General features: G+C 42.6%; 1 protein-coding gene across 1 annotated transcript; it reads right to left on the reverse strand.

Annotated features, from left to right (window-relative positions):
- Positions 1-13,880: 13,880 nt before the first annotated feature.
- LOC147900549 (pentatricopeptide repeat-containing protein At3g09040, mitochondrial-like) lies at positions 13,881-16,760 on the reverse strand. The gene is made up of 3 exons (XM_087376675.1): positions 15,041-16,760; positions 14,629-14,962; positions 13,881-14,544 (listed from the first exon to the last, which is right to left on the reverse strand). Exons 1-3 carry the CDS (start codon positions 16,758-16,760, stop codon positions 13,881-13,883), a joined length of 2,718 nt encoding a protein of 905 aa, XP_087232801.1.
- Positions 16,761-18,558: the final 1,798 nt, after the last annotated feature.

Here is an 18,558-nt window from a genome sequence, read left to right on the forward strand (position 1 = left end):
TTAACTGCCTCCCAATGCCTCTTTCCTGGATTAGCCATATACCTGCTAACAACTCCCACTACAAATGCAATGTCTGGTCTCATGATGCACTTAACTGCCTCCCAATGCCTCTTTCCTGGATTAGCCATATACCTGCTAACAACTCCCACTGCAAATGCAATGTCTGGTCTAGTAGCTATCATAGCATACATAAGACTCCCAACTGCTGATGCATAAGGAACCTTAGCCATCATGGCCCTCTCCTCTTCTGATTTGGGACTATCTGTATGACTCAGTTTCACATATGGAGGCAATGGAGTACTCACTGCCTTCCCCCCCTCCATATTGAAACGCTGCAATACTTTTGTAACATACTCTTTTTGTGAAAGCCAAAGGAGTTTCCTACTCCGATCACGCGTGATGCGCATACCAAGAATATGACCTACAAATCCCAAATCCTTCATATCAAAGGCCTCATGCAACTTGGCCTTTAAGGCATCTAGCTCATAAGTATTCTTGCTAGCCAATAGCATATCATCCACATATAGTGCCAGGATTATCAGGCTACTATCCTTAGCCCTTTTAGTGTAGAGGCAGTGATCAATTTCACTCCTTCTAAAACCCTATGACCGAATGAAAGCATCAAACTTTTGATACCATTCTCTAGGTGCTTGCTTAAGACCATAGAGACTCTTCTTCAACTTGCAAACTAAATGCTCTTTGCCCTTTTCTTCAAAGCCTTCCGGCTGCACCATGTAAATTTCCTCATGCAAATCCCCATGCAAGAAAGCTGTCTTGACATCCATTTGCATAAGCTCCATATCCTCTACTGCCACTAGTCCAAGCATGCATCTAAGTGCGATCATCTTCACAACCGGAGAGAATATCTCATCAAAGTCCACACCCTTCTCTTGCTTGAACCCTTTAGCAACCAAACGGGCCTTGTACCTAGGCACATCATCACCTGTGACCTTCATTTTGTAGACCCATTTACATGGCAAGGCTTTCTTTCCATGTGGCAAAGAAACCAAGTCCCAAGTCTTATTCTTCATAAGTGAACTCATCTCTGATTGCATAGCATACTCCCACTTGCGTTGATCCTCACGCATCATAGCCTCTCTGTAGCAAGAAGGCTCCCCGCAATCAGTAAGCATCACATAGTCTACCCCTGGAACAAACCTATCAGGTGGTCTAGACACTCTAGATGATCTTCTCAAGGGCATTTCAGCTTGCTGTCCCACCTGCATATCAGCCACATTTGGCTCATCATTTCCACCAATAGATGATCCATCATCTACCCTTGATTGTATACCTATGGGAGTACTTGGTGGTACCATTTCTTGCACATTTGGTGCATGGACAGCTTGCTGTCTATCAACATATGCAGGTGGATTCACATCCTGGAAAGTGATTCTCCTCATTTCCACATCCCTCATGGGTGCCTTATGCATCTTCTTCTCATTGAAGACCACATCATGGCTGCGTATGATCTTCTTTTCTTCTGGATCCCAGAGACGATAGCCCATCTCTCCACTTTCACCATAACCCAGAAAGATGCATTTCCTAGACTTAGGATCTAGCTTCTTTCGAAGCTCTTTTGGCACATGTGCATATGCCTCACACCCAAATATACGCAAATGAGAGTAAGAGGGCTTCTTGCCACTCCATGCCTCTTTAGGAATACCACCATCCAAACTCTTACTAGGTGATCTATTGATCACATGCACTGCAGTCTTCATTGCCTCAGCCCAAAAACCACCAGAAAGACTTGCATTGGAAAGCATGCATTGCAACCTTTCTTGAATGGTACGGTTCATCTTTTCTGCAACTGGATTTTACTCTGGAGTACGAGGGGATGTGAGCTCCCTCTTAATCCCACGTGTATCACAGAAATGCTGAAAGTCATGAGAGAGATACTCTCCACCATTGTCAGTCCGTAGGCATTTAAGCGTTCTACCTGACTGATTCTCAACCAAGGCCAGCCATTTCTGAAATACCTGGAACACATCACTCTTCCGAGCTATAGCATAAGCCCACACTTTCCTAGTTCATCATCAATGAATGTCACATAGTATTCAGCCCCGCCTAATGACCGTGTAGGCATGGGACCACATACGTCCGAATGCACCAAATCAAGCATTTCAAAATCTTTCTTTCCCCTTCTTTTATGGGCCGATTTAGTCTCCTTCCCATAGAGACAATGCTCACAAAATTCAAAATCAGAGAAACTCAAATGCGGTACATAACCCAAACAACATAAGAGTTTCATTCCATTCTGGCTCATGTGCCCCAACCTGCAATGCCACAAAGAAGTGCTTGGCTGCTCGGTTATTGCAACAACATGATCAAATACCCCTGATACATGTAAGGGATACAAAGTCCCACACTTGGCACCCCTGGCCAAAAGCATAGAGCCCTTTTGAATTTTCCAACTCTGAAAGCCAAAAGTGGTGTGAAAACCAGCATCATCTAGCTGACCCACTGAAATAAGACTCTTGGTCAACTTAGGCACATGTCTCACATCTTTCAAAATAAATGCAGACCCATTTGCAAAAGAAAATTTTATGTCACCTACTCCCACTATGTCACATGCATAGTCATTTCCAAGATGCACACAACCTGTCTTTCCACTGTCATAAGTGGAGAACCATTACCTATGGGGAGTAACATGGAATGAAGCACCAGAATCCAAAATCCAATCCTGGGAATATGCATCACCTGAAGTGGTAAGCAACTCTGCAGATAAACTAGACATGAAGAGAATGTCATTGTCACCATCATGTGTGACTGCATTGATCTCCTCGATCTTCACTTTTCCTTTGTCCTCCCTTGGACTCTCTTCCTTTTGATTTGCACCCCAATTTGCATTCTTTTTCTTATCCCTTTGCTCTCTTTTCAGCTTGTAGCAATCCTTTTTCATATGGCCCTTCTTGCCACAATGGTAACACTCAATGTTCCATGCCTTGGATTTGCTACGAGACTTCCCTCTTTCTTGGGACTGGGCCCCTGAACTGTGATCTGCCCCTTTGCACATTTAAGGCTGCATCCTGCTTGTTGCCATCCATAGACTTCCGTCTAATCTCCTCGGCCAACAAGCTACCCACAACATCATCAAATTTCAGCACTCCACCAGGTGCAGAGTTACTGACAGCTGTACGGAAGGTATCCCATGAGGATGGCAATGAACATAAGAGAAATATTGCCTTAGTCTCCGCATCAAAATTCATTTTCTGAGCCTGAAGTTGGCTGAAAATAATATTGAATTCATTCAAGTGATAAGCAATGGAGACCCTTCCTTCATTTGCAGCTCAAACAACCTCTTCATGAGGTAAACTTTATTAGAGGCAGTTTCCTTCTCATAAGTGGCACACAGTTTCTTCCACAAAGCTTTCGTAGTCTGCTCATTTACTACTGTGAAATAAACTGACTCTGCAAGATGAAGTCTAATAGTAGACTTTGCTAATGCATCCAACTCATTCCAATCATCCTCAGACATATTTGCAGGCTTAGCTTCAATCCCTGCCAAGGGTTTAATCTGCTTCTTTTGAATAAGCACATCCCTTATCTATTCTTTCCACAAAGAAAAGTTTGTCCCATCAAACTTTTTAATGTTGAAAAACTCCTTTTCAGACATGGAAGAGGATGCCTCAAGAGAGAATCACACCAAATACCAGGTGCACCCAAATGTGTATGCCACAATAGAGTGAAATATCACCAAAACTCAAAGCTCAAAGCATCTGACTCATGTGCATATACTATGCATCCATATGAGCAAATCTGGCCCAAAAGAAAATGCCAATAAGTGCCAAATGACTCAAGCATAAACACCGTCCACTGGCATATGCATCAATAATGTCTCATCCAAGAGAGCATAGCACTATCAGTGCATCACCTACAATGTGTCAAAGCTGTCCCTCAGCTTAAAATAGCATCCATGTGCAAAGCGTCCATAAAAAATAGCATCCCACAAGGCAATTTGGGCCTATCAGCGCATCCAACAAGGACCGCAATGCATCCAAATGGCCTATAAATCATCCATTGCAACCCAATGCATACCACGAATGAGCGCACACACTGCTCAAATTGCAACCAGAGTGATCTGCATAAGGTATGCTCAAGAAATCATAGTCCCACGGTAATGAGCGCTACTGAAAATAGAACCTGAGATTGCTCAAAACATGAGCGCCATTGCATAATCGGAATCACAAGAAAATCTGCAAATATCTCTCTTCTGCCAGAACTCCAAAATCCCAACCGATGAGTGAGAAATGGGAGTCAACACTTATCCACTGCCATGTGGCATAAATCTAAGGTTTCAAAACCTTAGTATGAAAAATGCATAACAGAGAGACGAAATCGAATACACAGAGATCTATAACTCTGAAAATCCTCCACCAAATCGCGCAAGAACTGATAGGTAGGGGTTTTTGGGCGTCCGGAACGCAATGGGACAGACGGTTTTGGAAACCGTGGTCTCAATCACTGGGTCCAACACACGGACTGAAAAACGTTTTTTGAAACAGAACTGTTTGTAAACTCCACTGGAGTGCGAATGATGAGCAACATAGAAGTTGTAGGACCTCGTGAGTCCACCAGAACTGACAGATCTACAAATGGTTGCTCCAAACTTGAGTTCCAACACCCGGGCAAAAAACGTAGGAACTGACACAGTGAGTCAGAAATCCAATGAAATGATCCTAGATTCAAGAATGAAGGTGTTTCCAAGCTCTTGAAGTGAAGTGGACACCAAAAGCAAGCAATAGTTGCCTCTACAAGTCAATACGGAGTCTCTGTCATCGAACGGAACAGGGAAAGGCTCAAAAAACGACTTTTTCTTTGAAAGCTCTTAATAGGCTCTCAAAACCACTTCGCAAAGCCAAAGTGACTTTTCCAAATGTTCCTCCAAGGTCTCTGCACACTCGGATGCAAGTAAAGTTGCCCACAAAGCTTCCCATAGAGCTTCTCCTTCCTCCCACAGAGCTGCTGAGCTTCAAGCATTCACGCATGCTTAGCTAGATCACCCGGGCTCTGATACCAGTTGAGAGTGCTCTCAACGGAAGGAAGAATGGAAGAAGAAGAGAGAGATAGAGAGCCACACAAGTTTTGGTGGGTGCAGAACCACCCTAATCTTCTTTTTCATTCATTTATATATGTGTTTGAGTATTGTACATAACTGGGGTTAAGGCACAGTGACCTTTAACCCCACAATGCTTTTTGAGGGAGAGGTAAGTGGAGTGCTAAAGGTTATAGTACCAAGAAATGAAGAAAATGTACTACCAATCAATGATGAGTGCTCACCTGAAACCTCCCAGACTAATCTTGACCAACCTATTATTGGGTCATAGCACCCTATTAGTCAGCATATTGGGTCTCAACATCTTGTTGACCAGCTTGTATGTATGGCATATGATGCCCTCCTGGTTGCAAGATATACTGTGATAGAAGTAAAAGAGGCATGCACACTACTTCTAATAGAACAAGAAGAAGAAAGAATCCAAAAGAGAATGCAAAGTGGAGATATTCTCATATATGTAAATTTGATTTTGAAATAAAGATATCATTTTGGCTATTTTGGTTTTCTGGCACCAATGCCATTCTTCATAAACTCACAAGGAGATTGGCATAAGTGCCATTCTTAATGTAACTCTATGGAGAATGTCATTGGTGCTAATCTTCTTGTGAATTATATTATCAAATATTTTGACAAATTTCAAAGTTACATCTCAAGAAAACTTTTCACATGAGAGTTTTTTCATTGAAAATTTGGGAAAACTTAACACATGATGTTAGGAGAATTGCACCGATGCCATTCTCCACAATATCATAAGAGGTAAACTTACAAAAATCTAACACATGATGTTAGGAGAATGGCACTGGTGCCATTATCTACAACATAATATGAAGTTATGGAGAGTGTCACCAGTGCCATTCCTCACATGGATTGTGGAGAAAGGCACCAGTGCCATTCCCTGCAAACTCACATGGAGATCTTGAAGGACAAATTGATGTAATGGGATCTAGAGTCCTAACTTGGTCTAAGGTTGTGAGTGTGTGAACATATGGTGTGCCTGTATAGGTGTCAGTAGGTGTGATTGAGTGAATCTAGGTGTGTGGTGTGTGATTGAAAGAATCATGGAACTGATTGAGAGATTTGTGGATCTAGATGCTCTAGTGAGCTCACATGTGATGTCACTATTGGTGGATGTAACTGGAGCCTATATATTGGGCCTGTCTCTCTTGAATATAATCTCTCTTTTGCTTCACTTTCTCAATCCTTCTTGCAAATCCAACATGTGGTATCAAAGCCTTGGTTCACTCTCCTTGAGACCTCCTTGAGTGCCATGTCATCATCTTCTTCCTCACACTCTCTTCTTCTCCATTTTTTCCTCTTTTGAGCAGAATTTCCAAGCGCTTGTTCTCCCAATGTAGGTGACCATTCTCCAAATTTACCTTTCAGCAATAGATTCCCCTCATATAGACGCACTTCTACTCCAAAGGGTTTCTGGAAATTGTCCTTCTACAGCCCGTGTTGATACTCACTTCATCCTGCACCATTTTTGTCAATTCAGCTTACTAAAGCCACCATTTAAAAATGGTCTAAGGTGCACTTGGGAGACCCTATGTCTATCTTTTGGTGAATTTTGAGGGCAAATGGTCAAGGGAATGAGGAGAAACTAAGGAAAAACCAGTCAGGTTTTGAAGAAGACATGTTTTTTGAGGTGGAGAAGATGTTGTTGCCCTTGGAGGTGTGAAGCTTCATTTGGTCTAAGACTTGCACTGAGCCTTTTACTTCCAAATACCTTTAATTGAGCAACAAATTCCCTTTGATTGATTCTTTGTGGAGTGAGGTAGCGATCTTCCAAGGTTCCTCTATTTTCTGCAAGCATTTCTAAACTAGTTTTGAAGTTTGATGCTACACTAAATGCTAAGATGATGCTTGAGGAGTTAAAGTACAGATCAAAGATTTAGAGATTCCTTTTTCAGTTCAATTAAATGCATTTTTCACCTTTTATATTGAGGATTGAGGTTATGATACTTTGAAGTGGATTTCAAGTCATAGTATCTTGTTGGCTAGTTAACTAGTTGACTAGTGTGGATTGACCATGACAAGAGCTTACATGAAGGAAGAGTATATCATGACTTGCATGATGATTTCCAATGGATAAGATTGGAACAAAGTTTTTAACTACAATCATTATGATTCTTATTTTGAAGATGCCTTAGTTATGGTTTCAGTATGCACTTGCATTTGGTTGACTATACCTTCCCCTACAATCATGACCACCTCTTGTACAAGAGTAGACACTGCCCTTGCATGACAAGTGGTAAGACCCTCCTCAGTCCATATGATTCACAAAATGTTTAAGGACAAAGAGCAAAGGAGCTACAAGATTGGCTACACCAAGAACCTCTCCAATGACAATGAACCTCACTCTATGGTAGCTTGGAAGAGAAGAAGGAAAAGGACAAGATATGCCATCAAAGGGGGGTATTTCCCCACATCTTCAAATTAGAATTTTTGTGTGTGTGGTCAATAAGGGTTCTCTGCCTTGGGATGTCCCCCTCAAATTATTGTTAGTCTTATGTGTTACCTTGTTGGATCTAAGGGTATTCCCATGCATAGTCATTATCTATCTCCCAATCATAAACCAACAAACCAAAGTCAGAGTGAGATCATGCTGGGAAGAGGATGCCCAAATGAGTCTACTACTGATGCAACTAGAGTGAGTACAAGGTTTTGGATCATGTGTGTTACCACTAGAGGTCATGTCTGTTGCCAGTAGAGGTTGTGGATCATGTGTGTTGCCACTAGAGGTGCGCAAGCCATGAAGTTTCCCATCGACTACCGCTAGAGTTGAAGTCATCAATTTGTGGGGAGAAATGAAGGACAAATTGATATAATGGGATCTAGAGTCCTAAGGTCTAAGGTTGTGAGTGTGTGAACACATGGTGTGCCTGGATCGATGGTAGTAGGTGTGATTGAGTGAATCTAGATGTGTGGTATGTGATTGAGAGAATCATGGAACTGATTGAGAGATTTGTGGATCTAGATGCTCTACTGAGCTCACATGTGATGTCACTACTGGATGTAACTGGAGCCTATATATTGGGTCTGTGTCTCTTGAATATAATCTCTCTTTTGCTTCACTTGCTCAATCCTTCTTGCAACTCCAATAGATCCACACTAGTGCCATTCTCCCTGTAACTCTGTGATTAATGGCACTAGTGCCATTCTCCATGAGAGTTTGTCACTTTTCACATTTTAAAATTAAAACTAAGCTTCCAATTTGAATTTCAAAATCTTTTATACATTTTGAATGCATATCTAAGGAAGTAAAGTTGCCAAAATCTTCAACCAAGTTACACATACATTCATGGAAAGTTGGAAAAAATAACACATGATGTTAACAGAATGGAGCTGGTGCCATTCTCCGCAATATCATATGAAATTGTTGGTGCCATTCTCCACAAACTCACATGGAGATTGGCATGAGTGCCATTCTCCATGCAAGTCTATGGGGAATGGCACTGGTGCCATTCTCCATAATTTCATATGAAGTTGTGGAAAATGGCACCAGTGCCATTCTCCACAAAATCATATTGAGATCAGCATCAGTGCCATTCTCCATGTAAGTCTATGGATAATGGCATTCATGCCATTGTCCATGAGACTTTCTCACTTTTTATTTTCCACATGAGAGTTTTCTCATATGACATTAGGAGAATGGCGTTGGTGCCATAATCCACATAATCATATAATGTTGTGGAGCATGCAATGAGTTCCATTCCTCATATGGATTGTGGAGAAGGGCACACAATCTCACATGGAGATTGCCATCAATGCCATTCTCATTGTAACTTTGTGGGGAGAAGGGCACTGGTGCCATTCTCCATGAGTGTTTGTCACTTTTCACTCCTCACATGGGATGTTTTTCAAAGAAAATTTGGGAAACCTAATACATGATGTTAGGAAAATTGCACTTCTGTCATTCTCCACAATATCATATGAAATTGTGCAAAATGGAACCAATGCCATGGATTCTGGAGAGATGGCACCAATGCCATTCTCCACAAACTCGCAAGGAGATTGACATTAGTGCCATTCTCCATGTAACTCTATGCAGAATGTCACTAGTGCCAATCTCCTTGTGAAATTTATTATCAAAAGTTGACAAATTTCAAAGATACATCTCAAGAAAAATTTCCACATGAGATTTTTTTCATAGAAAATTTAGAAAAATCTAACACATGATGTTAGGAGAACTGCACTAGTGCTATACTCCACAATACCATATGAGGTTGTGGAGAATGTCACTAGTGTCATTCCTCACATCGATTGTGGAGAATGGCACCAGTGCCATTCTCCACAACTCACATGGAGATTGGCATTATTGCCATTCTCCATGTAAGTCTGTGGAGAATGGCACTGGTGCCATTCTCCACAATATCATATGAAGGTGTGGAGAATGGCACAAGTGCCATTCTTCACATGGATTGTGGAGAATGGCACTAGTTCCATCCTCTACAAACTCATATGGAGATCGGCATAAGTGCCATCCTCCATGTAAGAGTGTAGATGCCATTCTCCATTAGAGTTTTTCATTATTTTCAGTTTTCACATGAGAGGTTTTCATAGAAAATTTGGAAACCTTGAACACATGATGTTAGGAGAATGGCACTAGTGCAATTCCTCCATGAGAGTTTTTCATAGAGGATTTGAATAAACATAACACTTGATGTTACGAGAATGGCACTGGTGCCATTGTCTACAATATCAGATGAAATTTCATTCAAAGATACCAATGCATTCAAGGAAATTTAAGGATTGTGGAGAATGGCACCAGAGCCATTCTGCTCCAACACACATGGAGAAGGTAATTCAAAGATATATTTCAAGAAGTAAACTTGCCAAACTCTCCCACAAGGCTACACATGCAATCTTGGAAATTTGGAAAAATCAAACAAATGATGTTAGGAGAATGGCACTTTTTCCGTTCGCCAGCACACCATATGACGTTGTGGGGAATGGCACTAGTGCTATTACTCATGTGGATTGTGAAGAATGGTAGAAGTGACATTCTCCAAAAAATCAGATGGAAATTTCCATTCTCCGTGTAAGGCTGTGGAGAATGGCATTGGTGCCAATCTTCTTATGAATTTTATTTTCATTTTTTTTGAAACATGTATAAGGTGTATCTCAAGAAGTAAACTTACCAAAATCAAACACATGATGTTAGGAGAATGGCACTAGTGCCATTCTATACAACATCATATGAAGTTGTGGAGAGTGGCACCAGTGCCATTCCTCACATGGATTATTGAGAATGGCACCATTGCCATTCTCCACAAACTCACATGGAGATTAGCACTACTGCCATTCTCCATATAAGTCCATGGAGAGTGGCACTAGTGCCATTCTCCATGAAAGTTTGTCACTTTTCAGATTTTAGAATTCAAACTCAAATTCAAATTGGAATTTCAAAATTTTTTACAAATTTCAAAGGCAAATCTCAAGCAGTAAACTTGCCATACACTATGGACAAGCAACGGTACCATGCACACACTGCTTGTTCTATGACAGTTGTGAGATAGTAAGCAGTTCTAATAATTACCTCAAGGATTATTTCATGCATGAAATGTGGTAATCTAGGTGTGAAGCCTATTGATGGGTGTCTTTTGGTGGAAGGCTACAGGTGAGACACCAAAGATAGTGGAGAGGCTATGTGCCTGCAATTATTCCAAGCAAGTACGGGATGCTTCTTTGGGGAAGGTCATGAGCTAGCCTTTGATCGTAAGAAGTTAGGTGATGCACTCATTTGTGAGGGTGTAGAATCTTAGTTGATTAATTTGAACATTGCTAATTGGTGAGTTAGATCGAGATGATTGCCTCATCAGTCTCAACGTTGCGACTATGCCTAAATGGTTGCTACATACATGCATGGACCTATTCCCTGGCACTCGCGAACTTGGCCAAGACCATGTTGGGTGATTATCTCGACATTGAGAAGGATAAGGAGTTAAATACCTACATTACATGATGTATTAATTTGAGTGTAAAGATTCAATAACTATTACTTGCTCCTCCTTGATTCTTTGGCCTTGAAATTCACTCTCTAAAAATGCATCTTGTACTTCCTAGAAAGGACGTTTTTGTCCTGCCCTCAAGGTAGCCTTAGCAACGCTTCAAATTTGGCAAAGCAAAAATTAGGCATATTTAGAATTTTTGGAAGTGCATTTTTCTTATTGGACAATATGTTGACTCTTCTTTATTGGACTTGAATGAAGACTTCAAAGAGTTTCTCTCTCTCTCTCTCTCTCCCCTTCTTTATCTCCTCAAGTCTTCTTGCACACCATCTCCACCTTTTCTCCCTCCCCACCCTCTCTCTCTCTCTTTATCTCATGTAGTCTTCCTCCACACCATTTACTTTTTGGTTGCCTTTTTTATCTTGGGCAAGTCTTCTCAATGATTAAATATCATTCACCTTGTTTATGTTCCCCTGCCTTTGCACGGGGTACTGGTCCATGCTGCTTGGAAATCAACATCTTAAATCAAGAGCAGCAAAAGTCATTAGTGAGGTGTTTTTCCATTATCAAGAGTTTCATCCTTCTGTAGTACTTCCATAAAGCCAGTTGCTCGGAATATGACATCGCTTCTTCCAAGGCATAAGAAGGCGTCTGTGCAACTGGGCAAAACCCATGGCTGGTACTCTCCAGCAAGGGTCAGTGGTCTGTGTCTTGTCTAGCCTAGGGAAAGGCAATGTGGCTCTAGAAGTGGGGAGACAGACAGCACGAATGATTACAGCAATGTAGGGACCTTGAGGGTTTAAGGCAAGAGGGAGGACAAAACTATGCCACTTGGCTGCCTACGTTTGCACTTTCGGCTCTAGGATTGATAGGGTAATTGAAAGGGCAATAGATTTGATGCTGGAGGCAAGACAAAAAAAAGGAGCAGCAGCTTCTTTGTTTGCACGGAGGGGGACAGGATCCGCGTCAAAGAGGGAATGTGTTCTCACATTTGCTGGGTTCACGAGTTGAGATATTCTTTGTAGGCATTTGAGATTCGAACTTAAATTTTGAAATGCAGTGATTCTTTATGTGATTTGCTTCCAAGAGCACACACCCTAAGCAAATTCAAGTTTGAAGTCTCGTTTTTGCGTTTTTGACTCCCCTTGTAGCGGCTTGTTGGAGTTTGGAACATGGCGTCTTTACTGGCAAATCTAGATGATCATGAAGTGTCTATTTCTAACATTGTGCCAAGGCAGTTTTTGAACTCCTTAGGATAGACGTCATGCTGACCTGGATGCAAGACCCTTGCACAAGTTGGTTTCTTGTATATTTATTTATTGATCCACAAGTAATTTGAGAGTCCTTGGCCATTTTATGCGTGACCCTGGGACCTGGATTACTGGCTTGTTCTCTCTCTAGAGTTTGACTTATCTGGGCTGACAACGGCTCTTTCTAGTTGAGATTTGGGCAACCAATGGGTGCATGCTGTGTTTTGTTTTCTACTTAATAAGGATGATCTTTTTTACTCGAAAATCAAAAAAAGGAAAAAACAATCCCAGCAATGTTGGATATTCTCAACTGTTGTACTGCCTTGTTCACGTCTATCAAAGCACTTGCAGCACTTTAAGACAAGCCACTACAAGCATGTGTGTCCTCATTCCACTTCCCCATAAGTTTCACAGAGATTGAAGTCGTAAACCACACAATTGAATCTCAACGTCATTTCGCTACATCCATATGAAAACGTCATTTCGCTGCATCCATATGACAGGTATATTACATACATTGTAATGTTTTCATGATCAGATCATCCATGACAGGTATTTGTTGTCCATAGAGCAAGTCTGCATTGTATTTCTAAAACGACACAAAACTGTTTCTTGTCTTTCAATCCTAAATGTAACCAAATTTCGCTCTTGTGCCGTGTTGATAAGCCCAAAATGTATGGCGCATGTCTGCATAATACAGCTTCCTTTTCCTTGTAGGAACAATGATTCATAGATTGGGCAGATGCCCTTCCCCTTTTATGCATGAAATTAAGATTTCCAACAGTGCTTCTTCACATCAGTCAATTGTTCTTGCAGCATGAAGACATTTGTATAAATGGATGCTTAAGTATGTGTTCGTTTGTATGTGTGAGAGCATCTATTGGGGATATCATATTAGCTAGTCCCGTGATAGAGTTTATGGTTTCATCTTATAGGTGATTATCATGAGTATGGGTGTCGTGTTTTTTAAGGATGAGTTTGGCCATGTTCCTGGATTCATCATCTAGATATATGCTTCCACCATATTAGTTGATATGCAAATTTCACCTCGTGACATTTTCGTCCATGTTGCAACCTATTGATATTGCGATACATTTTGTCTATCTTAAGTGGTGCATTGCCCTATCAATTAGATGGTCTAAGCATTTTCTTGCTTGGATGCTTGTTTGGGAGAGACGAAAATAAAATTGTATGGTCTTCACAAGCAGTTGTAGCTTGAATGAAGAGAATGTGGATTACTTATTGATTAGCCTACTCTTTTGGTGCTAGCCTTTGTCACGGTTGAGCCTGCCCTTTGCCTCGAGAGTGTTGACAGAAACTCAATACGAAGACCTTTGTATAAATGGATGCTCAAGTATATGTGGGTTTGTGGATTTATATGTGAGACCATATGTTTATACTATGGTCTACACCCACCGTTGGGCGTTGATGATGCCAGTGGGGATGTCGTAGTAGCTAGTCCTTGCTATGCATGCTGGAGTTTATGGTTTCAACCTTCCAAGTGACTATCATGAGATAGAAACTGCACTGTGTTGTCTTTTTAGAGGATGAGTTTGGGCATGTTCCTAGATTCATCTAGATATATACATAGGTTCTTGCAGATCTCTTCTGAATTTTCTGCTTTCCCTATGCATGTTTCCTCAGCTCCTCTATTCTATATGCATCATCCCATCTGCTAGTGCTTGCATAAATGTTTGCCAGGAGCACATATGACGTACCAGATCCCGGATTCATCTGGACAAGCCACCTAAAACATCTCTGTCCTAGTACCGCCTCCCCATAAACCTTGCATGTGCTGAGCAAAGCTCTCCACATTCCTTCGGACGGAGAACACCTCATAGTTTCAAGAAACTCCTCTGCTGCATCCACATGTCCTGAGCCTGCAAGAAGATCAACCATGCAAGTATAGTGCTCTGCTGTCGACGCAATTCCATTTTCTTTCCCTATCACTTTGAACCACTCCTGGCCTTTGAATACAAGATTGTTATGCCTGCATACAGTGAGAAGGGACGTGAGTGTGATCGCATCAGGCTTAATGTCCTGTTCTTGCATGTCCTCAAAACTTTGCAAAGCCATGCTACCCTCATGATTTATGCCATACCCTTTTATCATTGAAGTCCACAACATGATATCTTGGGCTGGCAACTTGTCAAAGACCTCCCGTGCCTCTGAAAGGGACCCGCATTGGGCATACATATCAACCAAGGTGCTTCCGACAGACATGTCTCTACCGAATCCCTTTAGTGAGATCTCAGCATGTAATTCTCGGAGTTTAGCTACAGCTCCCATGCTGCCACAAATTTTCAATGCACAAACAAACGTGACAGCATTTGGAGGAATGCCCTCCAGTTGCATCTGTTCAAAACATTTCAACACTTCATGACCAGGTCCATAATCAGCATATCCTGCAATGAGTGATGTCCATGATGTGACATCTCGAACAAGCAGCTTATCAAATACTTCCTGTGCCTCTGAAAGTGACCCACATTTAGCATACATGTCGACCAAAATATTGCCCACAAAACGATTTCTCTCAAATCCTTTTCTTGAGATTGCTATATGTATTTCTTGACCTTTGCCTATGGCTCCTAAGCTGCCGCAGGCTTTCAAGATGCAGACATATGTGATCGCATCTGGAGAGAAGCCCTCCAGTAGCATCCGCTCAAAACATCCTAGTGCTTCCTCACCCATTCCATGTTCAGCATATCCTGCAATTAGTGCATTCCATGACACAACATCTCGAATGGGCAGCTTGTCAAAGACATCCTGTGCCTCTGAAAGTGAACCACATTTTGCATACATGTCAATCAAGGCGTTGCTGATAAAGATATCTTTTTTAAATCCCTTTTTTGCAGCATTAGCATGTATTTCACGACCCTTGCCTATGGCTCCAATGCTGCCACAAGCTTTCAAAACACAAGTAAAGGTGAAGGCATCTGGAAAAACGCCCTCCATCTGCATCAGCCCATAGCATTTCAATGCTTCTTGGCTGGCTTCATGTTCAGCATATCCTGCAATTAAGGTGTTCCATGACACAATATCTCGAGTTGGCATCTTATCAAAGACGTCCTGGGCTTCTGAAATTGAGCCACATTTCGCAAACATGTCAATTAAACTGTTGCCAACAGAAAGTTCTCTTCCAAATTCCTTTTGTGCAATTTCAGCATAGAGTTGTTGGCCCTTGCCTAAGGCTCCCATGCTCCCACAAGCTTTCAAGACGCAAGAAAATGTAATAGTGTTTGGGGAGATGCCCTCTAGTTTCATCTGTTCAAAACAATTCAGCACTTCCTCACCACGTCCGTGTGTGGCATATCCCACAATCAGTGCGTTCCATGACACCACATCTCGAATCGGCAGCTTGTCAAAGACTTCCCGTGCCTCTGATAGTGAGCCGGATTTAGCATACATGTACACTAAAGTGTTGCCAACAGAAGGATATCTTCCAAATCCCTTTTGCATAACCTCAGCATGCATTTCTCGGCCCTTGCCTGTTGCTCCCAGGGTGCCACACACTTTCAGGACACAGATGAAAGTGATAGCATCTGGAGAGAAACCTTCGAGTTGCATCTGTCCAAAACATTTCAGCGCTTCCTGACCATATCCGTATTCAGCATACCCTGCAATTAGAGCATTCCATGACACAAGGTCTCGAATTGGCAGCCTTGCAAAGACTTCCTGTGCCTCTGAAAGTGAGCCACATTTGGCATACATGTCGACCAAAGTGTTGCCTATAGAAAGATCTCCTCCAAATCCTTTTTGTGCAATCTCAGCATGTATTTCTCGGCCCCTACCAACGTCTTTAGTGCTGCCACAAGCTTTCAAGATGCAAGCAAACGTAACAGCATCTGGGCAAATGCCCTCCAGTTGCATCTGTTCAAAACATTTCAGCGCTTTCTGAGCAGGCCCGTATTCAGCATAACCTGCTATTAATGCAGTCCACAGCACAACATCTCGGATTGGCAGCTTGTCAAAGACCTTTTGTGCCTCTGAAATTGCGCCGCATTTGGCATACATGTCAACCAAAGTGCTACCAACAAAAAGATCTGTTCCAAATCCCTTTTGGAAGCTCTCTGTGTGTATTGCTCGGCCATTTTTCACATCTTTCAGACTAGCACAAGCTTTCAAGAGAGCTGTAAGAGTATAGCTGCTAGGATGTACACCCTCCTCTTGCATTTTCCAGTACAGGCAGAAAGCATGCTGGGCTTGCCCACATTGGATGTACCCAATAATGAGAGAAGTCCATGAATGCACATTCTGAGTAATCAACCTGTCAAAAGCCTGCTGCGCGTCAGACAAACTTCCACATTTCACAAACATCGGCACAATGTAGTTCCTAACAGCTCCATGAGCTTCCAACCCATCATTGCAAATGTGTGCATGCACACGCTTGGCAAAATTTATATCTTTTCTTGTCCGGCATCTTTGCAAGGTGCAAGTAACGTTCTCAACCGAAGGTGGCTCAGCCACCTGGTCCAAGATACTGAGTGTCTCCTCTACGCTCAGCATCTCCCAACACGGCCCTTTTGAGGTGCTTGTGCGTCGACCTGTACTCCAGACCTAAAGCTGACCTTGCACACTGTGCCAGCTCCCCTGCCAAGTTAAAGCCTTCCGAATTTGAGTTTGCCTGTTTGTACTTCGCATGCTGACCAGTCAGCCACATGTGCCAGCTCCCCTGCCTAGCCAAAGCCTCCGGAAATTGAGTTTTCCTGTTTGTGCTTTGCATGCTGCGCCTTTTGTTCAAGCATATCTTTAACAAAACCTGGGTTGCACGAATCGTCCAAATTTCCACAGCACCTCTGAGTACTACGATGTTTGATTACCGGAGCGTTAGGGACAAACTCGTCACAATAAACCAGTCAGGATTCTCACTTAAGACCAAGATGTCCCAATATTATTACAAATTGAGCTGTGCAAAACCCGTTGCACTCGGCCAGAAGCGCTGTGAACGGAACCTCTTCTCCCTATCTGTGAGCAGGAACACCATCAAGACCTGCTCGACACCGAAATCCAATTGATAATAGATCTGTCCACCCGTAGCAAAGCAGTATACCTGAAGTTCTTAGGGTGATACGAAAGTGTCCAGCCGGATGCTCTTGAATTTGCAGTACTGTTTGAGGATAAACAAGGTGGCGGCCTAGCGGATGATTCCTCTCTCCTTAAATGAAGATGCAGGTGAGGTTGAAGTAGGCTTCTGGCTGCTGATCACGAGAGGCCACTGCCTAGTTCTGCTCCTGTGGCTGCTGTGGCTCTATTGTTGGGTGTGTTGTTGTCTTGATAGGGGCCATCAACACAGAAGATGAGAATTGATGGAGGCAAATGCGGGATTCTCGGGAGCTCGAATCTGAAGAATCTGAATGGAATCCTGCGAGCCCTTTGAGAGCGAGCCACGTGTCAAAGGATTAGTGTGAGTCAATCGAAGAAGTCCTTCCGATCAAGAACAATGGAGAACGATTGGGATCGAAAGCCGAGAAGCATGATGCCCCCGGGATGAGCCAGCCCAGCAGATCTTGACCAAAGCCACACCTCACGGGAGGTTTCAAATGAGTTGGCCATCGTGGTGGTCGATCAAGGAGAGAGAAGCTTTCAACATCCTTCCCCTCTACAAGCTGAAGCCGTCGGGGCCGACAAAAAAGAGTTCCTGAGGACAAAACATAACATAGAATGTGCTGGTGGAGACTCATGGAGTTTCTCCAAACATATTAAAGAAGTTGCAAGGGGCTCTAGTGTGGGCTGGGAAAATCCTTTCAACTTCTTCAAAGATGCATACAAAGCCCTCACGCATTTGTGGTCTGATTGTGGCAGGAGTGGGACCACAAGCTCAAGTGTCTGTAGTCTCGTGGAATGTTAGGGGCTGTTGTAGCATCACCAAGCAGATTGGTTGCCTTGCAGTAATTCGTAGGTTAAGACCCAAGCATAGTGTTGCTCCAAGAAGTTGCAACGATAGGTGGTGGTTGTCCTTAGAGCATTTAGGGTACACATTGTTTGTGAATTGCCCGATGAGATCGAGAGGGGGTCTGCAGTAGTTGTTCGTCAAAGCTCGCAACCACGTGAAGTGTTTAGAAATCTGAATGGGTGGGCTATTGAGGTCGTGATTGTGTGAAGGGTTTGCCTTTAGTCTTGCAAGCATGTATGATCCTAATTCTGCACAGGAAAGAACAAAATGCTGGTCGTATTTAAGCTCCAGCATTGAGGGGGAGGAATTGGCATTGCTCCGAAGGACTCAATGATAGGTCTCACCTAGGATCCATCATCACTGGATCTGATCGATCAACGTGGGAAGAGCTATGTGGGTCACTAAATCATT

The sequence above is a fragment of the Dipteris shenzhenensis genome, chromosome 7 (assembly GCF_047967505.1).
Source record: "Dipteris shenzhenensis isolate YYH24624 ecotype China chromosome 7, Dip_SZ_1.0, whole genome shotgun sequence".
Lineage (NCBI taxonomy): Eukaryota > Viridiplantae > Streptophyta > Polypodiopsida > Gleicheniales > Dipteridaceae > Dipteris > Dipteris shenzhenensis.

Coding starts and splice junctions, on each gene's coding strand:
- LOC147900549 (XM_087376675.1), bottom strand. CDS start 16,760: ATGCTGAGCGTAGAGGAGACACTCAGTATCTTGGACCAGGTGGCTGAG. Junction 14,963..15,040: donor TGACATGTATGCAAAATGTG/GTTCACTTTCAG, acceptor CACTAATTGCAG/GATATGCTGAACATGGAATG. Junction 14,545..14,628: donor TATGGACCTGGTCATGAAGT/GTTGAAATGTTT, acceptor AATTTGTGGCAG/CATGGGAGCTGTAGCTAAAC.